Below are 24,738 nucleotides of genomic sequence, written 5' to 3'. Positions count from 1 at the left end.
GTGCTCACGTGGGCGCGCTCAGGGTGATCGATGATGTGCAGTCTCTGAAGAGCAGCAGTCTCGTCAGTACTGATGTCCAGATTCTCAAGTGCAGGCATCGCCAATTCCCAGTCTGAGCAGCAAAGACTTTCCTCATCCGTTGGCCTTGCTTTGCATTTGAAACAACTACACCACCAGGTTTCCAGTGCTCGACTCCGATATTCTGCGGCTGGCTGAGGCTCATGAGCTGCGGCGGCTGCTTCGTCCAGTAGCCTGAGTTCCATCCGTATACTCGGGCTCAGACAAATACGGCTCAACAAAGAAATGCTGTTCCTCCTCAGTTTCAAAGTCTTCAGACATGTTGGGCTGTCCTTTGCTAAAAGACCGTAGTGCAAATTATCTTTTAGCGACTGTGGCTACCGTTGTCTCGCCCTGCGGTGCACGTGTCACGTGATGTAAACACGGGTAAGCAAAACTCATGCTTTCGCTGGTCTCGCGCAGGCGCACACACATGAGCGCGGAGTACAGAGAAGCAGTCAGAGCTACAGGCTACAGTGAGGCTAAAAACAGAGTTCATATGACGTTTTTCGAAACAACTTTTGTTGTTGCTGCAGCACACTTGGATCACTATGGATGAGCAGTATGGAGATACTTTGTGGATTCAATTTTGTGTTCTTGGACGTTAGTCTGGGGCGCCGTCTACCATTAGGTGTGCTAGCCGCTCCACCCGCCAATCTCCGCAAGGGATGTGAGCACTCTAAAACTTCACCAGGGCCTCCATCGGCATATGGGTGAGTAGATAATGGCTGAATTTTCATTTTTGGGTGCACTATCCCTTTAAGAAGTGGGATCTTTTGAGGGATATGGTCAGAGATATCAAAACTGAGTGTTCAGGTGCTCGTCATCAACTCCTAATACCAGACATATTTAAGTTAACCAGGAATTTTGCCAATCTCCACCCAGCCTTGTATCATAACACTGTGGGTCATATGTGCAAATGAACTATGATAAACTGATCGGCGCTGCTTCCACACAGTGTGGCCCATAGAGCAGGCGCAATAGAGACTTTAGTGCTCTGCTAACATGAATGGGGATAAAATGATTCAACTGTGTGGCTTTTTCAGACTTTACAGTAACAAATTCGGATAATGAAATGAGTCATTTCACATTGATTGTGATGCTCCAGAAATGTGTAGCCACTGATTAACAAACCTGGCTCATAAAAGGTCACCGATAATGTTTGCAAGCCTGTACCTTAGTGCCTCCAGACGTGAGAAATGTGCCTGGACTTCTCTGGGTAAGTGCGACCTCTCCTATCTGGGATGTGTGTGTGTGTGGTTGCCTCACCACCAGGCCACTGCTCTTCCAGCTCGCTTGGACCAGACGCCTCCGCTGGACACCCCTCAGGTGCCGTTCCATTGGACCAGTCAGCCGACCAGCTGGCTCTTCTTTGTGGTTGTTCAGAGTGAATGCGTATCTAAATGGATAATTTGTGGTGGCATTTCAAAGGCCTTGTCAGTCTCCTTTGTCTTCAGAATGTCTTGCCTCTGGCATCTCCCTAATGGTGCATCTGCCTAGCTCAAAGGCCTCTCCAGCTCTCACTCCAGGTGCAGCTAATAGCGGCTAATGAGTCAGTACCACCGAACCCAAAGTGTGACATCAGTGCTGACCCTGCCTCCTACCACCTGCCTAAACCACACCCACAGGACACCCATTACACTACCTATAAAGCTATCGGTCAGTCTATGAACAGTCTTTTTGGGCCACAGGGCATCCTGTGATGGTGTAATTTCACCTTTGGGCCATTGCAAAAATTGTCTTTAGAACCAGCCCACTTTTTGGGGACCTGGTTAGAATGGCCAAGTTCCATTACGTCACTCATCAGCTGGAGCGCTTAGTGGTCCGGTGCTGCGCAGTGTATTCTAGTAGTTGTCGGTTTTCTATTTCTTGAGCACAAGCAAATGCCACAGCCCTTTCCTGTTTTCTCCGGTCATGTGGCACCAATTTCAAAAGCATTTACATTTTTCCACTTAATAAACAGCCATTTTTCCAGCAGTGACATATTTCTTTAAGGTACAGATTTGTCCTTGGTCGTTAAATCAAGGTCCACAAATTTTAAGACATTCAGTGTCATACTTGCGTTTGGACATGTTGTCAAGCTAGTTTGCTGTCTCTGTCAAGTAGCTGTCGGTTATTCACTCACTCTACAGCAGGAAACAGCATTTCAAAGTAAAAGCTTGTGCTGGAAAGTCACTGTACTTCAAAACTGAAGTGTGTTTTTTATCAACTTGACACGTTCTCGAGGCACTTGTGGTCCATTTAGAATGGACCTGCGACCCAATTTTGGACCGCGACCCACCAGTTGGGAACTACTGTTTTAACATGTCCAGGCTGTCAACAATAACAAATGTCCCTCCTGCCTTTTTTGCATCTTGCTGTAGTTTTTTCATGGTGTATTTGGATACAGTATGTATTATTGATAACTGTAATGTATTACATTAAACACTGTAGCAGCATGCCGTGCATTCTGGGATACTTAGGGCTGCAAAGTAAACATTGTACAGGTTGTGTGCTCCATAACCTGAGTGTTCAGTAGGTATTTTTCCACTGCATTAGGAGGAATCTTTGAAATGAGACAGAGCTTGCCAACTTGTTATGACATATTTAGTCTAGAAATACAGACTTTGAGGATCCAGCACCTGAAAGGAGACACAGCTTACTTAACAATAACGCCATCCCGCACATTGTGTACATCTCCCATCACATACTCACTGCACACCAACTTAAAAATCCAAACCTCTGACACTAAGATGACTTGACTTCAGTCTTACCATGTAATCAAATGGTCCCAGTGAACGTTCCCTGGCAAAACCCCATTAAAGCTTCGCAGCACCGACTGGTGCTTTTCTTGTTCACGGTCATAAATCCATGGAAAACACATCGCTTTATTCCACATCTACGACCTCGATGAAAAGGCGAGCATTCATCAATCCACTAATTACTTTCTGCTGAGCAGTAGCAATATTCTCCCTGCACCAAACTTTCCAATTTTCAGTGCTGACTTTGTTTCACTGGAAGGGCTGCACTTGTTATTTTGTTGTTATTGTTTTTAGGCTCTATCCAGTTTCATCCCTGACATGCTGGCTCATTTCATGTGGCTCACCAAAAAAATTGAGTTAATGAGGTCATTAATTGTTTTCGTTCCGTATTCATAACTCACAGCATTAGATTTAATGCATCATTATTCTTTTTCCTTGTCCTTTTCATTTCTAGTCAGCCCTAAATTATCTTTGGTCTTCATGTTACAGCTTTGAAATTCCTGTGGATGTGCCATTTTCCAAAACCCAAAGCCACAAAAAGAGGGAACAAGTCTCTGGCATAGGTAGGACCAGGGGCCTTTCCCACAGGGTCTGCAACTGTGTGTGTTGCTGGAAATTTAAAGAGCTGCACAGTAGCAGAGAAGTCTCACTTCTCAGTAAGTCTGACTCTGTTAGCACTGGTGTCACTGTATTTATCAAATCATATAATCTGCAATTTTTTTCTCAAGTGTTTGAAAAGGTCAGTGTTCAGCTACAGAGTATTTGGTTTCACATATTTTATGCTGTATGTTATTTCCGTACCACAAGGCATTAAAACAGCATTCAGGCAGCAGAATGCCAGACGAGTGGTATTTTACACGGAGATTAATATAAATCCTCCTTCTCCTTCTTCTGCTGGTGTATCTTTATTTATTTTCTTTATTTGTTTTCTACATTCATGTATCCTGGGTTTCTAAGTTGTTAAAATTCTTGAGCAGTGATGGTAAATGTTAAATCACCATTATGATTTTAGTTCCCAAATTCCAACACAGCACCACAAAGGAAGAAATGTGTGTTTAGAGGCATCGCTGGAATGTGGCACCTGGACATTAACATGGGTGTTGCACAACACCTCCAGTTAAATTTATTTGTTTTTTTTCACATGAGGGTAACAGGTAATCATCATCACTTGTTGTTTTTAATAACCTGATGTCCATCAGTACAATATAATATTTAATAGAATAATGAAACTAAGATTTTATGTGCCAGCAAACTCATCCTCCCATTCATTCTGTAGATCAAATGTTTAAGTCAAGTTAATTTTAAATCATGGCTCATAAAAGAACTGCTGGAAACATTCATTCATTCATTTTATGTAACTGCTTATCCTGTTGGGGGTTGTGGGGGGGGCTGGAGCCTATCCTAGCTGTCATTGGATGAGAGGTGGGGTACACCCTGAACATAGAGACAGACAGCCATTCACACTCACATTCACACCTACAGGCAATTTAGAGTCACCAATTAACCTGCATGTCTTTGGACTGTGGGAGGAAGCTGGAGTACCCAGAGAAAACCCACGCTGACACAGAGAGAACATGCAAACTCCACATAGAGAGGCTTCCCCACCCCAGGTTTGAACACACACACCCTGAGGTTCAAACCAACAACCCTCTTGCTGTGAGGCAACAATGCTAACTACTGCACCACTGTCATGAAAACATACTTTTGAAAAATATTTCCATATGTTAACATTCAACAAAAGAGAAATTGTGTTAACTATGTTCCCATCTTTTAATTTTAATATTTGAATGAAATATGAATAAGTACAGTCTCTCAACAACTGTACTTAAGTACAATTAAGAGGTGTACTTGACTTACTTACTACTACTTTTTACTTCCACTCCAGATTTTATTGTACTTTTTAATTTGCTATATTCACAGTTTTATTTACTAGATGCTTTGAAGATGTATTGTTATTAAAGCAGCTAAATAATTATGTTATTATGGAATAAGCTACCCAGTAATTAACAGTAGCCCCACTTGCACCAGTGGAAACATTAAATTGATGAACACTCTAACTGTTAATTAATGTGTGGTTTGGGAGATTATGAATGAGCATTTGTTTATTAAATAACTGTTTACTCAGTAACCAGTTCAAACCAAACTGAGGTCAGATGACCTTCAGGATTGCTTTAAGTCTGCGCCACAGATTTTGGCCCAACATGAAGATATCTGATACTGACAGATGTTTTCTCACCACAGGCCTCACACCCCAACATCATTATGGACATGTTTTCTAACTCCACACCAAGTCTTGTGATATCTGGCAACAAAAGTATGCTCTTGGTTATAATTTCATCACCAAAACACTTTTGTTGTCACACTGTAAGAGTTGATGTGGAATTGTAGAAATGTCCCTGCAGATATATGCTCTGAGCATGGAGTGTATAAATAGGGTTGAGGCCCCGAGCTGCAGGGAGGGAACTGATGAATGACTCACATCGCTCCCTTGTGGCAGTGAGGGGTAAGACTACTTACTGTTATCACTGAACCGGGGACAGATATAACAGGGACTTGAGCGCTGTGGTGCTGTCCATTGTGATCCTTACCAGAGAAGATGATGGAGCTTTTAGTTTCTGCTGCATTTTTTTTCTCGTAATATTTTAATTTCCAGAGTTTGATTTTGAATTTTTAAAGTCACTTTATACAGTATTTATATTTGCAGGACTATAAACCTGCTGGTGCTTTGGATTGCTTTTAGTCACACTATGATTTTGTTTTTTGGAGAATTGCTTATGACCAGTGAGGTGTGTTACTCACATATTTTACATACAGTTTTGCTGTTTGTAGGTGCACGTTGTAGATTTATGCACTTTTAACTTTACTTTTCTTTTTGCGCCACATTTTGAGAAATATTTCACATTATTTTATAAGTAGAAATGTTTTTCTCCAGTTTTTATAACGCATGGGTGACTGATGCTGAACCAACCCTTGTCTGTCACTTAGGAAACATGTTTTGAGACATCCATCCTCACACTTTGTCCTGACACCTGTGAGGAGGACGCACCGAAGACTTTGTCACTTAAGACCCTTTAAGTGACTGTTCCAGTCATTGCATGACTGCACAACCCTGACGCATCTGCAGAAGACAAGACTGCGGCAATGGAGAGTATTTCTAATGATAGTGACTTCTGGCAATTTAACGAATCCTGGAGGAACTCAAGTCTCGGTAACGGGACCGGTTGGTTGAACCAGACGAACCCTCTTAAGCGGAATGAAGAGGTGGCGAAGGTGGAGGTGACTGTGCTCGCCCTGGTGCTGTTTCTGGCGCTGGCGGGGAACCTGTGCGTCCTGCTGGCCATCCACACCACCAAGCACAGCCAGTCGCGCATGTATTACTTCATGAAGCACCTGAGCATCGCTGATCTAGTTGTTGCGATTTTTCAAGTTCTCCCTCAACTTATCTGGGACATTACATTTCGCTTCTATGGACCCGACATTTTGTGCAGGTTGGTGAAATACCTACAGGTCGTTGGGATGTTCGCCTCCACTTACATGTTAGTTTTAATGTCAGTGGACAGGTGTTTGGCAATTTGTCAGCCTCTTCGTTCTTTGCACAGGAGAAAAGACCGTTACTATGTCATCTTCTCCTGGGTCCTGAGCCTGCTCTTCAGCATCCCGCAGATGTTCATTTTCTCCCTGATCGAGGTTGGCTCGGCCGGATCAGGAGTGTATGACTGCTGGGGAGATTTCGTGAAGCCTTGGGGAGCCAAGGCATACATCACATGGATCAGTCTCACCATATACATCATTCCAGTGGCGATACTGAGCATTTGCTACGGGCTGATAAGCTTCAAAATATGGCAAAACTTTAAACTGAAAACCAGGCGGGAGCAGTGTATAAGCCTGACGCCCAAAGCCTCCAAATGCAACACACTGGCTCGCGTGAGCAGCGTGAAGCTCATCTCCAAGGCGAAGATAACCACAGTGAAAATGACTTTTGTGATCGTCTTGGCTTATATCGTCTGTTGGACACCCTTTTTCTCTGTTCAGATGTGGTCTGCGTGGGATCCAGCAGCGCCCCGTGAGGGTAGGTTGAATTTTAAAGTTGAATATCACACCGAGTGCGCGCCAAAGTACTGATGTATTCATGCCATTACGCATCTGAAACATTATAAAATACTTACGCACTACCCACCCTTCTCCATCCATCATTTTCCTGACAATATTGAAAGTAGAAATGAATGGAGATTTGTAATTGCCGCAGCCGTCTTGCTGTGCGCATCAGTGCTCTTTACGCACTGGGGTGCCAGCGCTTGCTTACCCAAATGGAGCAAACTGGGGCAACAAAAACATCATTTTGAGATGTGTTTATTCAGACTTTCTCATTCAGATGGGTCAGGCACTGTGGTGACTCACTGAGAGTCGGATTCTGCTGTTTTAGTATCAGGGTGAATAAGGCAGGGTGCGGTGTGGATGACAGAGTTAGGTGACTGAGCTGAAGCTCTGACAGATCACAGTGCAGGGAGTTTGACCCTCGGACAAAACACAAAAGAAATGAGTATGTCACCTGTCTGCTGAAAACAAACATGTTTAGAAATTGCATATACACCTGTGTATGGGACATTTGAGTGATTGTGACATTTAGCAATTTGAATGGAAAACCACCCCTGTAATACGCACAGGTCTTCTTCACAACACAGTCCCTGTCGCCCTTCCACCAAAATTTAAAACCAGTGATTAGAACATGCTACATTTCCAAATTGGCTGGCACTTACACTTTAACATCAGATAACTACTTTATCTTGCTTATTAATTAAATCTATTCTAATGCTGTTAATGTTTTGTTTACATCAGGGATGCAAAGGCAGAAGGACGCACCTATATTTTGTTTTTCACATGTCAAATCCAGATTATATTTAAACACCTGTTGTGTGGTAAGAAAAACATGTGTGGACTTGGCGTTTAAAGTGCAAAATCTGTACACAGATTATTCCAAGTTTCCTCTGACCCTCTTCACAGCTGCAGACACCGACTGACGGCTAATCATTAATCAAATTAGTGTGCGCCACCACGCGCCAAGCAGCGTTTCTTTGTGCCTGTGGGCACGCTGGAGTGCGTCGTTGACATTTAAAGCACGATAGGACATTAGGCAGCCATCTACTGTAGGTGGCCCCTATATTTATTGATCCGCTGTGTCATGACCACACCCATATACAACAGAAGATCTAATATGCCAGTTTGGATTCACAGTGTGCTCCTTTCATTTTTATTACAATTGGATAGAACCACTGTAAGTAAAATGCCAATTAATGTAATAGCCTTGTGAAAAGTAAATGCATTCAGTATAAAATGGGCTTGCTTCTATATGATGTAAGGGCATTAGTTATACTGGAAAAATGAAGAGTAAATCTAATTAGAGCTATTAATTTGGAGACTTTGCAGAACAATGTGTCTGCATCTCCTCAAAGACAATACAGAGGTTGTTTTCCAAGCAGTTTTCATCCAATTATATCTTTGCTGCTCCGGTATTTCCTCAGACAATGAGTAAAAGGAGAAACATTTCCTACAAAAACAAGACTAAAATAAGATAAACTGTGCACATGCTAGAAATGAGACCATAATATCAGGAAGTTTATGAGTGGAGAGCAAACAGACTTTGGTGTTTCAGCCCTTTGGTCTTTTCTTTTGCTTCTGTGGGTTTGTGTACAAGGTTCCAGCTGACTGGTTCTGTGTCGCTGTCATCCTCCTCAAGCTGCCTTGTTCACACCAGCTATTTACACTTTGGAGGTAAACAGCTGCACAGCACACTTAGCTGTCATCCAGTTCTTCCACACTGAGGAGGTCTATTGCTATAACTGGCTCTGATGCTGCACCTCACAACAATGTTTGAAGTGACAGTCGCCAGAAAAAGAGCAATAAGAGTGCTCCAGCCCCTGAATGGAAAAGAAAGTGATTAATTCATTTTCTGTTGCAGAGCCTGACTCAGTGCAGGGAGGATGTCTGATGTCTGATGGCTGTCCTCCACGTGAACAGTGCTCAGAAAGGCCAGAATTGGCAGTGACACGTGCCAGTGTTTGTGTACAAAAGATAGGCTGGAGTGTCACCTGTGTGTGTGTGTAGATAAAGTGTCCATTAGAGTCATACTCAGCAAAGACCACACAGCTTAGGACAGAAAGCCCCCACTATAGGAGGAACCTCTGTGTTACAAACATGTGTTTCAAACGTTCATGATGTAAACAAACTAGCTTCATAAAACATAAGGCTATTGAATAAGATTTTAGTTGTAGTTAATTGTTGTTAAAGGTCCAGTGTGTAGGATTTAGAGGCAGCTATTGGCAGAAATGGTATACAGTATTCACAACTTTGTTTCATTTAGTGTATAATCACCTAAAAATAAGAATTGTTGTGTTTTTGTTTGAGCGGTTTATATCTATATATGGAGCGGGTCCTCTTCCACAGATTCAGCAAAGTTGTATCTACAGTAGCCCAGAAAGGACAAACCAAACACTGGCTCTAGAGGTTTCAGTTCTGCAACCTCACTGCTAGATGCCACTAAACAGGCTGTTCTCAGAAACCAATGAAAAAGGTGGAAAGTCTGTGACCAAACAACAATATGCGACAAGGTCGGGGTGAGAATGTGCTCACAACTACCTGAAATTTACCAGGGTCTATGGTATATGACAATATGCAACACATTGTCACACCGAGCCCGTCACATTTCGACGTTTGTTCATGGAGTTTCCATGTTGACATGCTGTGCAAGGTACCCTTGGTGCGTTGCTTGTTGACATTCTGGGACACCATGTCAACTTCAGCCTGTTACGTGCATTGTGTCTTTTCAAAATACACATCTGTCTTTACAGGAAATGCACCGTTTTCCCACAGTCTCTTTCAAAATAAACACAAACTGAAAACTCTGCGAATTGATGTTCTTTTTCCCTTCAACAACAAATGTATGTGGTTGGGTCCAGAAAAAAGAACATGGTTTGGCTTTAAAATCATGAGGGAAGCAAACGCAGGCCTCCCAGATCAAAGTTAGTAGCTGTTTGACCCATCCACCACCCCTCCCACACACCCTACTCAGACTTTTCGCCCCCTTAACATATGTGGTTGTCTGGACACATTTCACCCTGATGCCAATGGGTGGCGTTATGCAATAACGCTGACCAGCCGCATACCGCGCCGACATGAAAGGACGGCTTTTTTCGTCAGTGTCTGGTGCCAGAAGTCACTGCCCAAGCACCGGTGTTCGAGGATTTCGGATTGAGTGTGTAACGCTGCTGTTTCTGATCGGCTGTTTACAGTCCTGTAACTTATCCCTCCACCACTCGGAGACGCAATGTCTCTCAGATCAGCTGCCTGTTCCATCAGTAGAGGCTGACCTCTGGTGATGCGAGGTGTGCGCTACATACATAATGAGGTCAAAAGAATGAGGAGGACCTGTATTCATGCCCGTATTTAAAATCATATCATCGAGATCTCTAAATACGCTGGTATACCGTAATACCATGACACTGCCCAAGCCTAATTGGTGTGTATACCTTCAAAAGATAATGCACCATAATTTGTGTATAACCCATGAAAAAATGGGCCAGTAATTTGTGTATAATCCACATAATCTTGAAGTGGCAATCATGTGATCAGTGCACTGACAGGAGTATAGAAGTAGTATAAAGACCAATAGTCTGCATAAGGAGGCAGGCTGGGGTGGAGAAACGGTCACAGAACACAGGACTTTCCCCCAGGAGACCAGTGTTTGGGACTGTGTGAAACCAAGTGAAGTCATCATTACCATGTTTCTTTCCCTAAATGTAATCTACATAATTTAATTTGCCTAAACCTGACCTACGTTAACTTTGTAAATTTATATTTAGTATGTAATGTGACAATGCCATCTGTATGGCACTAATTTGTTAGATATCATACAAACTGTTGTATAAGGAAACATTGCACCAAATCATTCACACTGGACCTTTATGTAGTCAGCTTGGAAGAGAGAGTTTTAATAATGTGTTCTGGATTGTCCTGGCTAAATCAGGGTCTGTGCCTTTAAAACTGAGAATCAGGCAGTGAGGATCATGCAGAGCAAATCTCATTATCGTGTGTAATCATTCCTTATGAGGTAACCTGCAGTCTTATTGTAGATATTTAGATAGCAGCAGATCTCAAACAAAGATTATGATATTATATGCATCATTCCATATAATCACCTTTAGCATTCTACACTGGAATATATCCACAACAAGTTATACGACACTTCTGTGAAACAAAATATTTTTAAAATACCAGAGTCACGGTCATTTTTCTTTGGTGCAGAAAAAAGTTTATTATTTCAGCATGTTTTTGAGTGATTGGCGCCATTATGGAAAATTACTGCCATGGATTCCTCCGAGATTCGCCTAATAAAGACATCGTTTTGTTCAATTTACACCATCAATCAAGCTGACGTTTCAACATAAGTGGAGGTTTACCACTTAAAGGTCGCTGTCTGTCTTTAAAAGGCCACTCTTAGCAGAAACAGCATGTACAAGCAGCAGTCTACACGCAGACTTCTCCACCCTGCATGGTTCCCAATTACCAAAGTAATCATGTTTTCTGCAATAAATGAGTCTGCAACCCCCTCAACACAATCAGCAACGTGATACGAAACTTGTCCGAGTTCATAGTTTGACATTTTGGAAAATACACTTTGGGAAATATTTGCTTTCTTGTTGAGAGTTAGATGAGAAATTAGTCTGGCTCTGTCCAAAGATATTTTTGGCTTTGTTTCTTCCTTGGCAAAGAAATGGTCCAGCACACAGCTCCATGCGAAATGGCATTTCTATTCTTGTTTTCACACTACAATTTGATAAAACAAACAAAAAAGTGTTAATTAGTGAGCTTTGGCTGATTGTGTTACCTTTGAAAAGAGTCAGGCTAGCTGTTTCCAGTCTTAAAGGAATACTTCACCACCCAAAATGATAATTTGTAAATCAATTACTCACTTTGTTCACAGTAGAGGCATAAAAAAAACGTTTTCCTCCCAAATTCAGCACAACACAGGGTGAGTAATTGAAGATGTGAGAGTGGTATCAATCTTCATACCTAACTCTCATCAAGAAAGTGAGTAATTTCCCCAAATGTTCAACTATTCCTTTGGCCAAAGTAGACCCAGTGGTTCAGCACACACATTGTGTGTAGTTTTAGATGCATGGACAAAGAGCCAATTTCCTCCATCCTTTGGAGTTCCACCAGATCTGCTGATTTACTGTGAAAGATTCAGCACCTTACAAAAATAGGAAGTTTGCCATCATTAGCACCCCATTTGGCTTATCAGTTCGATTTCTGGAAATGTTAGTGTCCCATTATTCTGAGCTTTGTAACGTCAATGGTGTCTGTGATTTCTCACTGAATAGCCAGAGGACAAAAACACCTGAAGGTTAAGCCCTGACTCAGATACTGAGCTCCCAAAGAAAAAACTGTGAACACAAACATGCCCCCCTACTGCGCCTGCTGCCCTTGGACGCTGACTCACACTCTGGGTGCTATTGATTGGTGTCGAGTGTTTGATGGACACAAAGCCCAGTGTTCAATCTTCAAGCATTCCTTACAAATATATATATATATATATACTATAAATGTCAGTGCCTATATGGTGTCTTTACTACAAGGCGAAAAAAGCAAGACAGTGTCAAACAGACAGAAGGATCTCTCAAAGCAGATTCACTCATAAATCTCACTTATTGTTAGAATTAAAACGAGATTATTGCAATGGCTGTTTACCTCCAGGGAACCACAGTCGGCACTAAATGTTCCTGTTAATGACTCGCTGAAGAGTCTTTTGGGGCTGCGCGGTATCGGCTCTGACAGACAGACAGATGTACCACCCAGGGGATGATCATTCTGCCTTTTCTCTTGCCGTGCGATTCATTCCTCTCTCGTGTCAGACACCGAGAGCTAATCCTGTTAATGACTTTTCCTTGATAGTTCTCCCTATTATTCAAATTCGATACAGGCTCTGCTCTCAGCCACCCTGATAAGACCGATTGATAACCACCAGTTGGTCTTTTGCACCATCTCGGATAAAGCCTATTCCTCCGTCCATGTCAGCAGTATTACGATATTAGAGCAGGTTGATTCATGATCAGCTGGTAAATTAACACTTTTTGCCAGCCCTTTTTTTCCCCCCAGAACGTCTTAATTGCACTTTCTTGCTCAGGTTAAAACAGGGTTGCGGTTCTCGCTACATTTTTCTGCCATTTTCATTTACACATCTAAAAGATTACAGTGCATCCCCAAAGTGTATTAAAGAGCCTTTGACACAAAATCAGAAGGGTAATTGAATGATTTACACTCATTTAAACTTATGTTTTACTCTCATAAATCAAACCCTTAATGACTGATAATCAATTAATATCAGATTAATCATGCGTGTGACTTCCGTGCCCTTACAGAGATCATTTATGCCGAACAATTTTGCTCAAGCTCGGGGACTGTCATTATCGGCAACATTAGAATAGCAGCAGCATAGGCTGATTAGCAATCAGTAAGAAGAGGTTAAATATGGCATGCCAGCCAATTATATGAATCTGAACCTCATTTGCCAAATGTCAGTTGGATGGTGGAGTTGACGTAGCGTAAATGTCATCCACCGTGCCACTGCAGGTTACTTGCTATGATGTATCACCACAGCATTGTGTGAGGGACATTTCCGCCTCCCCTCCTGCTCTGGTTTTGCAGGAATTTCCTTTGTTTTCAGGTGTTTTCTTGCTTGTTTAAACAGCTCACTGTTTTTATTATTTTACAATTATTTAACTCTCGCTTTTGAGCTTCAAGTCCTCTCCTTCCAGAATCCCTCCAGCTATAATTACACAGTTACAACGATGTGATTGTAACTTGTAAATGAGCTGCTTCCACATTAGCATGAATGCCAAATAGGCGACAGGAAACAAGACTGTAATTGCTCTGTGTGGCTGTGTTAACTGCTGAGCTAATTTTAGCACGCCAACATGCTGATATATAGCAGGTAATATTAAACATGTTAAACATCTTACTGTAGTCTGACCTGGTGGTATATTAACATTTGCCAATTAGATCTTAAAAACAAAGTAAAACTGAAGCTGATGGGAAAGTAACTATTACAGTATTAGTTTTGTATGTATTTGGTCATAAACCAAAGTACTGGACAATTTAAAATTGTGAGTGCCTCTCTTGGGTGTGGCACCTGCTCCAGCTTTGCCTGGGACCCAGCAGGATCCAGGGGGGATTAACAGGCCCGCTTTGTGTCTTGCTAATGCCCAGGACATGATGATCTCCAAAGGCCCCCATGTAAATTTGACAAAATTATTCCAGCAGATTATAGGGAGCTTTTTGGGCCCTCCCTTTACCCAGGGCCAGGACAACTGACTCTGGGTTGGTGGCTTTGGGGCTGGACTGTGAGCCCCAGGGCCACTGACCACAAAAATACATGGGGGCCTTTGGGCATTAGCAAGACACACTATGGGCCTAGTAATCCCCCCTGGATCCTTCTCGGTCCCAGGAAAACCAGGGGTAGATGCTTCACCGAAGAGAGGAACTGCTTCTGTGACTTCCACAAGGGGTTAAATTGGGTCAGAATGGAGAGCATATTGTGAAATTCAATAAAAAACATGTTGATGAATGAAATTAATGATACTCAGTCCAGCTGGTTAAACACAGACAGATAAATTATTCAACTTTGGGAGCCCTCAGATTCTGACCCTCTCAGTGTCACATGTCCTTGGATAAAAGAAGTGCCACAGGATTTCCTGGCCATATGAGTGCTCAATTATTGGTGATATCAAAGAAGGAGACCCCATTTTCACAACTGAACATTAAAACATATGTTTGTTTTTTTTTTATTACTGCCTTACTTATTAAATTAAGACAAAGTAATTGTTGCTATATATGCAAATACCATGCAGTTGAGGGGCTGAGCATGAATTTCTGCACCAAATTTCAAAGCAATCCACACAATGGTTGCTGTGATATTTTGCCCAAAACCATAAACATCGACCTCCAAATCTGAAGCCATGGATCTCTGCCGGATTACCTCCTCCAGGTTATGAGAGAGTTACTGCTTCAAGCGAAGGAGTTCAAGTATCTTGGTGATTTGTTCACAAGTGAGGGTAGAATGGAGCTTGAGATGGATCAGCAGTTTGGTGCGGCGTCTGCAGTGGTGTGTAGGACTGTCATAGTGAAGAGGGAGCTGAGCCAGAGGGCGAAGCTTTCAATTTACTGGTCCATCTCCGTCCCAAGTCCCAACGCTCACCAATGGTCATGGGCTCTGGGTAATGACTGAAAGAATGAGATCGCGGACACAAGCGGCCGAAATGAGTTTCCTCTGTGGGGTGGTTGGGCTCAGCCTTAGAGATAGGGTGAGGAGCTCGGACATCCTGAGGGTGCTTGGAGTAGAGTCGCTGCTCCTTTATGTTGAAAGGGGTCAACTGATTCGGGCATCTGATCAGTGTTCCAGGCACATCCCACTGGTAAGAGGCTCTGGGGCCGCTGCAGGGATTACATATCTCATCTGGCCCGGGAACGCCTTGAGGTCCCCCAGGAGGAGCTGGAAAGCGTTGCTGGGGAGAGGGACGTCTGCAGTGCTTTGCTTGGCCTGTTGCCCCGGCGGCACGGCCCTGGATAAGCAGATGAAAATGGATGGATGGATAAATATCAACCTCATGGTGGCATGAGGTGAAAAGTCAGGCAATTTTCATAGTTATTGAGATTCAACCTCAGGGGATCATGGATATCTCTTTCAAAATTCATTGCAATTCATCTAATAATTAGAGATATGTCTGCACCCTCCTGATACAACCCTGATGTCACTGACATGACTAAAATGCATGCATTTAAATAAAGTTGTGGGTCATCACAGGTAAAAACAAAAATGTATGTGCACCACTCATAAATCATGTAAATACTTTTTGTCACTGCACAAGAATATCAGAGAACTTTTAGCCAATGTCATTAACTTGTTTGACTCCTAGCTTTCACAGAGAAAACAGGCTGCTGATTCATTCTTGTTGTCACAGCACAGTAACGTCCCTCTCTCTCTCTCGTCTCCTGCAGCCATGCCCTTCATCATCTCCATGCTGCTGGCCAGCCTCAACAGCTGCTGCAACCCCTGGATCTACATGTGCTTCGCCGGGCATCTGTTCCAGGATCTTAGGCAGAACTTTCTGTGCTGTTCCACTCGCTACCTCAAGTCATCCCAGTGCCGCTGTGAGCGTGACTTTGACTCCAGTCACAAGAGCAACTCCTCAACCTTTGCCATCAAAAGCACGAGCAGCCAGAGGAGCATTACACAGACTTCCACCACATAAGCACCTAGCTTCCTTCCCTTCTCTTTCTCCAACCCCCCACCCTCCCCGCCTTCCCCCACATGCCGTCGCCCATAAAAAAATTCAGCAGTTCAACTCTTTCGGATACCTCTCGCCTTGAGGCTTGCTGTCCAAGCCCTGAAGGGAAAAATACAACAAAAGTCTTAATTCTTTTATTTACAGTACTTTACAGTATAAAGTGGAAATTGAATTGTGAAATAGAAAAATGTACAGAATATTATTAAGGGTGCAATATGTTGGTCATAAAGACGGGCAAGATAATCAAGCTGAGCAATCACCTGAATCTTTCTCTTTGTTTTTACATTATTCTTGTGTGAGATGTACAGTATATATTTACATATTTGAAGTGCAGAGAAAGGAAATGAGAATATTTTTGAGCACTGTAAACCTTGACCGACCACACTAATGGTTCAGTTGTTGTCACCAGCAAAGCTTGTGGATCCTGTTTGTCTGTGTTATGATGAAATTGCTCACCTGTTATAAATATTGTGTATGAGGTCGTTCACTTTGTTACGTTTGCAATGGGTTGCATACATGTAAACTGTTACTTGATTTGTTGTTAGATGTGAGATGTCATGGCTGTCACTGGTAAAGATTTTAAAAATGCTTAAAAAAAAATAAAGAGCGAAAGCAGCAGAAAAGCTGTGACCACTTTATTGTTTACACCTAGTCGATGCTCATTAGAGCTTATTGCCTCCCAAAATTCTTGGCAAGGTTGCTGGAAATATACCAGACAATGAATCAACAACGTCACTGAGTTCCTGCAAATTTTTGGCAGCACATCGAAACTTTTGACTTCCTGTTCAGCCTCAGCGCCAAAATGCATGTCTGGCTTGAGATGTGGAGACTCTGCAGAACACTGGAGTGAGCTAAAGTGAGGTATCTTGGGGTGCTTATTGTTGAGTGACATGGTGCAGTGTCCCACAGGAAGTGATGATAAAGGTAAACTGTGGTGATGAATTCCCTCGAGAATTCTTTGTTGCAAAGCTGATTAAGTCTGAGGTTGTTGTGTTGATATTCATTGTAAAAGTTTCACGTGTATGAGCCATCTAGGATTTGAACCTTTGTTATTATGATTACAGCACATCAGCTGTCACTGTCAATAATGAGAAGTGACCTGAATAAAAGCAAAAGCTTCACAATAAAACAACTCAAACATCTCTGATATCAGTGGACTCCGTTTATAAGTTTATAATGTAAGACAGGCTGAGACAGCTTTCAACTCTATTATTATTCAGCTCTTCTGGATAACTTTTCTCTTTCCCACTTCACTGCACTTTGGACATAGATTTCGGGAGTAATGTCGCCTTCAATATTTAGAGCATGTGCATTTTTCCCCCACAATAGAAACATGGAAGTAGCAGAGGACTTTGATGCAGGAAGTCAAGTGTTTGAGGCTCTGACACTGGCAGAGGACGCCCAAACCCTCCATGTGTCCCCTAGTGTTGAAACAAAATCTACACCCTTGACTTAAGATACACCCCACCGACATCTATATGAATAGATATGTGTATGTGATCGTGACAATGATGCAATGAGCGAGTGTGTGTGTTGGTGCATGTGTAACATTCATATGCTGCTAAATGGATTGCTCCAACAAAGATTCTTTGTATAACATACAAATAAAGAATCTATCTATCTATCTATCTATCTATCTATCTATCTATCTATCTATCTATCTATTTCTTTTAAAGGCAACAATCAGCACTAAAGATTTAACAGAGTAAGTCAAAGATTCAGAGTATTTTTTTGTCATTCTTAAAGATGCCAATAAGTGTGGAGGCAGTTTGCACAAGTATAATTAATCATTTGCAGAAGGCAAAAATTAGACAAATACATAAACAAAATCAGGAGATCTGTATTTGTGAAGTATTTGCTGTATTTTGATTACACCAAGCATGTTGATTATGTTCTCTGTCTCTCTGAGTTTTGGCAAATAAATCACTCTTGATCCTTAATTACACTGGTTAATGCAGTTCATTAATCAGAGTAATGCTCTGCTGTTCCTGCTCGGTTAAACTCTACCTGTGCATTTTCCTGCACATTAAAGGACTAGAATGAGTCAGCCAGAGAGAGGCACGCTGAGGCTGTGAACAAAGGGTGCGGTGACACTGAATCATCAGTGACGGGTCTCAGACACTAAAGAGAAGCATATGAAGGATATACAACAGCAGCCTCTAGTGGGTCACAGCGCCCTGCTTTACTGAGGCTGCCAAAAATATTACTGACACACAGTTTGGATTTTTGGTGAATCTTAAAAACCAGGGGTGCAATATGCTTATTATAAGAACAGTTTCATCACTTGTCAAGTGTATTTAAATCAGTTTCAACCCATGTAGGTGCACAGTATGTATTCGGCTTTTCTGCATAATTAAAATAACACTGTGGAACATTGCTGTTGGTCTCACAGAGAGGCTTTTACTTTACTCCATCAGCAGTTATGTCCATACTTGTTTGCACAAACTTCTCACATCACACTTTGATAAAAAGGAAGTAGATTATCAGCATTTACAAACATATTTCTTCCACCTGAAAGTCAGCACTGTGGGTTGTCTCAAATTACAAAACAGTAATGTAGAGAAAATATTTTCAATTACTTTCTTGATGTTATAAAGCTTTTCAAAAATTATACATACAATGGTGTAGATTTCTGGGGGCGGGGGACACAGGGGACATGTTCCTCTCCATATTTAGAGCATGTGCATTTGTCACCTCCAATAAAAACATAAAAGTAGCAGAGGACTTTTATTTTGACAAATTTACAGACATTTCCACCATAAATTGATGCAGAAAAGGCAAAAAAAGGTGCATAAAAAAATCACCAGAATGCAGACAATGAAGTGTTTGACACTCAAAATTTCCTAGGGAAGGACCACAAATCCCCTGCTTCATATGTGTCCTCCCCAACCTTGAATGAAACCTTCGCCCTTGAATATGCATATGACTGTCAAATCCTACTTAGTTAATATAAAGTTAAACAAAACCAGACACAGCAATATACAGCGTAAAAACTTTAAAGGATGGCCAAATGTAACGCATATAGGCAGCATTGTCCACAGGTGCAGCAGTGCTGGGGAATTCATTTGTTGTGAAGGAGTGGATATTGTCTTTGGCTTTTGTGATACAAATAAATGAGGTTCAGACAGATCCGGGTCATGGCAGGCAGTCCTCTTCCCCCTCAGTGAGGAGCACTGAGCCTTCCGGGAGTGCCAGAGCTGTCACAGAACCACGCTGCCTGCTGCAGCTGTCACTGAGCTTCTGGTGGCAAAAGGCACACCGGGCATGTCAGGACTCAGAGCTGAGAGCTTGAGGTTGGGTGGGTGGGTGGTGGGTGGGGAACAGCATGTTATGAAGGCAGGAGGAGGAGTATCAGGGAGTAAGCAAGACGCCAGGACTGATCTTCTGGTGTATAAAAAGATACCGCACTTCATCCGATCGTACTATAAACACTATTGTGTGAGTTGTTAGACTTCTTTGCGCAGTGCAACGCGCACACTGCTGAAGATCTTGCCCAGGGCTTCAAAGAAGGGGTCGCAGAAGGTCTGGATGATGAGAGAGTAGATGCGGCTGATGCACTGTGACTCAATCAGACAGCTCTTGATACAGGGAACCACAGCCCAGATGTGGCAGAAGGAGATGCAGGCGAACAGGAAGCCCCAGAGCAGAGCGACAGGGATACCAAAAACAGCAGACAAGATGCGGTAGCACCAGTATTTGGAGACGGTGAAGGTGGTGTAGCTGAGCTTCCACACTCCATCCAGGCTGTGTGTACCGTCAGGCTCTGCAATGACATCCTCAAAGTCCACCTAATGGAAGTTTGAAAGAGACTTTGATTACTACACACGGCTTTTATCCATCTCCTTCCACCAGACCTTGGTGTGCTCTGAGTAATATGCACATACAAATGTAAAGTGTGGAGGATTAAGCTTGTGAAAGCTGCTGAGTGTTAGGGTCAAATTTATGCAGCGGAACCAATTATGTGTTACACATTATAGGAAAAAAACGTAATGTCATGGCATGCAGGCAAAGTAATGGAGTGGCTTTTAATGCTGGCTCAAAAATCATCCTAAAAGCTCTATTCTAACACAGTTCTTAGTAACCCAAGTTCACCTCATGTAACATGCATGAGAGTAATTGTACAGTGGTGTTTCAAGTTCTCTGTATGTGTCACCTCGTCCTCGTCTGGAAAAGCGCTGTCGCATTCTAAGATGAGACTCAGCTATGAAATGCTAATTAACTCAATCATGACAGGCAGAAGCAGTGCACATCTGAAGTCTTGTCTTTTCTTCCAGACCACTGAATAGGATCAGTATGGGGAGTGTGAAGTCACTGTCCGTTTCCTGTAGGGATAGCAGCCTGAGATCATCCTCTGAATGAATGGCTGGGCATGCACTGGTTTATATTTTCTCTGCAAGGTCTGGCCTCTTTCAGCTCTCAGTCAAATACAGCAGAAGGACAATCAGTGTTCTTTAAAGACAATAAATATTAACCCAAAGATGGAGTTTTTAGAGGAGACGATTCCCAAACTAATTAAGTAGACTGTTTGATAGTAAGGCTATGAGCTGTCTTGGCAGGAAATAACTGCATGGATTAGAAATATTAATGCTAAATTATCGCTCACTGTAACTCCTAGACCAGACTGTTGGGATAAATTATCAATCCTTCCAGTTTAAACCAGACGTAAACAGGCGTGTAAATCATTCCAAACTGAGCTACGCAGACAGGAAACATAATACTCTACTCATAATTCATGATCTACTATCTTCATTGACTATGTTTACAAAATACAATCTAAATGTATATTTGGTTCTGCCCTTACAGAAAATATTTTGCTGTGGTAGCATGGCAACAATCACCGGATAAACAGTAGTCAAACCTAAATTAAACACAGAGGCACAGTGTATCAGTTTCACACTCTTCTACCCCATTCCCAAAATAAACTTTGCGTTCTGCACAGGCAACAGGAATAGCTCTTGGTCTATTTAAGGATTTTCCAGACAGTATAATAACCTGTTCTCCTGTCTTTGTTCCTGCTAACCCCTTTTTTTTTTTTTTAATTTTCTCCCTATGCTTCCACACATGCCAAGACAGGGGTTGTGTTCCTAATACTCTCTGTGACAGGGCGGTGTCTCCATGCTGCACAAACCTTCACCACGTCCTCATTGATCTGCTTGGGGTCTCTGTTAATGAGATCAATCTCCTTGGTGTGGCTGTCCTTCACAATCTTCTCCTCGTTGGTGTTGTACTGGTACTGATCCGCCATGGTGGGGCTGCAGGTCCTGGACGGGCCGGAGACGGTGAGAGTAAACCTTCCTGGATCAAACTGCACGGAGCCGCCTCGGTTCACTTCTGAACCCCTGTATCACCACTGTGACGCTCCCTCTGGCATGCCAGTGGACAGCTGCTGCAGATGACCTGGTAAAAATGGAGGCCTGACCCCCACCCTGCACACGCATAGGCACCAACAGACACACACACACACAGAGTGTACACACACACACTCACAATGTAATGCACACAGACAGAAAAGGCATGCCTTAAAGGAGACCCAGGGTTGTGTCACATTTCACATGGGGTTGTGGGGCTAACTGGGCAGGGTTTACACAGTGGCACGAACTTCCACCACAGAGTGAGGCAGTGCGCACAAACACACCCTCCTGCTCTGACTTTAGCTGGGACACAGTGTTTTACATCCAACTGCTAAACTTAATTTGAATTGAAAACATATTTTTCATGTTTTCACAGCACAACAGAGGAGATACAAAAAGTATACTCAGTTTCACTATGTTTCCAAGGATTACAGTTTTCTGTAAAGGTCCAGTCTGTAGGATTTAGGGGAATATACTGGCAGAAATGAAATATAAAAGTATGTTTTCTTCAGTGTATAATTATCTGAAAATAAGAGTTGGGCTTTTGTTACCTTAGAATAAGTCATTTATATCTACATAGGGAGTGAGTCCTCATCCACAGAGATCACCATGTTGCACAGTTGTTTCTACAGCAGCCCACAATGGACAAACCAAACACTGGCTCTTGATTGGGGCGTTTTCATGTTTTTGCCTTTTCCCCTTTTGCGAAAATTAGGAGCTCCTCTTTTTTTAGCAGTTTGAATCACCTGGTCCGTTCGTTTTGAAGAGGAAGAGACCTCTACGGATGATTCGTCTCCCACTAAAAACCTCCTCACCAATAAAAACTGAAGAAATTCTAACCGGGAGAAGCTGCAATCTGCAGTCCTCATTGCTAGATGCCACTATAAAGCTGACATACTGGGCATTCAGTCATTCAGAAGGAGGAATATGATTCACATTAAAATACGCTGAATTCATCAACTTATCACCTCCATCATGTTTGACACTGTAAGTCAGGTGGCGAGGTGGTTAGTAGATGTCAACTTATTTCTTGACTTTATGCCAGTTTGAAAAACTCTATGCCTCTACTGTCACTGTATACATTTCACAAACACACTGTGGAGGAGTAATACGGCGCCGCACTGAGAAATGTTATTTCTGATTGTTGGTTGAATTTCTTAACCTATCTACTGTAAAATTGAGCCTGTGTTATTTTGTTTGACTTGGAGGATTTATTCGGAGAGATCTGCCAACATTGCATGCTAAATACATTTGCAAATGCTAATGAGTCTTGTCAGATGCAACGCTACAAAACATAAAAGAGCTGAGCAGACAATAAAGAAAATGTAACTCAGCCGCTGGGACTCAGAAGGAGGACAATTTGAATATATATTTTGCTGTTATATTCTGATAAATGTGTTTGCTTTCATAATGACAGTCATAATAATGAAATGGTTCATGGTCATTTAAATGTCTCAGTCATAGTGGCGCACAATAGATACCACACAAGGCGGGGGCCTCTTATTTCAGATATTTTTGATTCAAGCAAGGCCAGATACATAAAACCCAATAGTTCCCCAAAATAAACTCTGAATCAGTCTTCCTTAAGCTGTGCAGTTGTTGCTATCAGTCAAAGCTTTCTCTATCAGCAGGTCGCACAAACAAGCTCATAAGCCTCGCGCTGCCAAAAAGAAGGGGAAGAGGAAGAACTGGTGCAGGTCTCACAGCACCCCCAGGTCTCTGTTGCTATTTAACTCAGTCGGTGTAAGAACAGCACAGGAAGCGTGACTTCAGATCATGGATTGGCATTTCTTGCCCTGGTCCCCTGGTGGCAGAGACAGGGACGAAAAGGGAGGGGTGGAATGGGATCTGAGCGCATGTGATCCAGAGCCAGCCCAATTAGAGGAGTATTCTTGGCGTGGCAATGGATAGAGTAGAGGCCAGTTAGGCATGGAGGCAGAGAGACAGAAATAGCTCAGCAGAGAGTCATGGTGGGCATACCTCTGCCTCTGTGAGTGTCTATGCAATCAGCTGAGACTGCACTGGCTACTCTCTTTCATTTAATGTAGACAGACACAGCGGGCACTCAGACCTATATTTAGAGTCTTATAGAATGTGATGGTAAGAGTGGGTATCAGTAACTCGGGGTAGTTTTATGAACAGCGCTGGGTGTGGTATTTGACACATGCAGATTTATTTTTAGTATTATTTACTATACATTTCAAGCTACTATTCTTAAATACTTCAGTTTCTTAGAGCAGTAATTCACCACAGCAATTTTAATGTACATTTTTTTGTTAAAGGAGCTCTGTACAACATTCAAGAGCGTATCTATTATTCAGAGACTGAGCTGGGATTGCTGCACACAGCTCTCAACATGGAGGTGGCTGAGCTGGCAGCTAGCAACTAACCATGCTAGCAGCTAACTGTGCTGGCAGCTAACCATACTAGCAGCCAACCGTGCTAACAGCGAACAGTACTAACAACAGTGCTGACAGGGCTAACAGCGTTGACTGGAGGGGTGTTACACATTCATGATGACGCCCTTCTGAATAGCGCAAATTACACCACACACACAGGATGTTAATTCTCTGCTCAGGACAGCATTACTCCACTATATCTTTTTAGCAAATAGTTGTTTGCTGCTATATTAATCCTACTCTAAATGTCTTTTACAGCTCCTTTAAATCCTCAGTGGTCTCCTGGTCTAACCTCCAAAAATTAGGAAATTTAAAAAATTGTTTCACATTTTGGGAAAAACTTTTTTTTTTTGGGAAAAAAAATTCGCTTTCTTGGCAAGAGTTGGAAAATTGATACCACTCTCATGTCTGTCAGCTCAATATGACACTATACTGTCAGCAGCCGGATAGCTTAGCTTAGCATTAAGACCAAGACAAAGGTTAGCCTGGTCCCCAAAGGTAACAAAATCTGCCTACCAACATGTAAGTAATTAAAAGGTTATCTCTTGTTTATTTAATCTATGAACAAAAAACAAAAAAAAACAAAGCTGTGTTTAAGTGTATGTGCCTTGGCCAGGCACAATGACTTTCTGGTTTCCCCACTGGTTGCCTGGCAACCTCATGTGATGACAAGGCCCCAAGAATTTTCTTTAGGAAGAATTTGTCCTGCAAGCTATGACACAAAGGAACAAAGACAATCTGGCAGAGACATGAGGAGCTGGTGGGTATATATAGGCCTACATAGGGATGGCTAAGAGGATAATCGGGGCAGGTGACACACACAGGAAGTATCATAATAAAATCCAGAATG

At 42.4% G+C, this 24,738-nt stretch overlaps 2 protein-coding genes across 2 annotated transcripts; one reads left to right on the top strand and one right to left on the bottom strand.

Annotated features, from left to right (window-relative positions):
• The first annotated feature begins 5,823 nt into the window (after positions 1-5,823).
• Positions 5,824-17,591, top strand: oxtra (oxytocin receptor a). The gene is made up of 2 exons (XM_050038069.1): positions 5,824-6,867; positions 15,849-17,591. Exons 1-2 carry the CDS (start codon positions 5,940-5,942, stop codon positions 16,100-16,102), a joined length of 1,182 nt encoding a protein of 393 aa, XP_049894026.1. The 5' UTR covers positions 5,824-5,939; the 3' UTR covers positions 16,103-17,591.
• A 927-nt stretch (positions 17,592-18,518) lies between these two features.
• Positions 18,519-21,576, bottom strand: cav3 (caveolin 3). Its single transcript, XM_050039300.1, has 2 exons — positions 21,267-21,576; positions 18,519-19,926 (listed from the first exon to the last, which is right to left on the bottom strand). The coding sequence occupies exons 1-2, from the start codon at positions 21,381-21,383 to the stop codon at positions 19,585-19,587; spliced, it is 459 nt and encodes a 152-aa protein (XP_049895257.1). The 5' UTR covers positions 21,384-21,576; the 3' UTR covers positions 18,519-19,584.
• Positions 21,577-24,738: the final 3,162 nt, after the last annotated feature.

This window comes from Epinephelus moara, chromosome 24 (genome assembly GCF_006386435.1).
Source record: "Epinephelus moara isolate mb chromosome 24, YSFRI_EMoa_1.0, whole genome shotgun sequence".
NCBI lineage: Eukaryota > Metazoa > Chordata > Actinopteri > Perciformes > Serranidae > Epinephelus > Epinephelus moara.
This window is presented reverse-complemented; position numbering and strand designations above follow the sequence as displayed.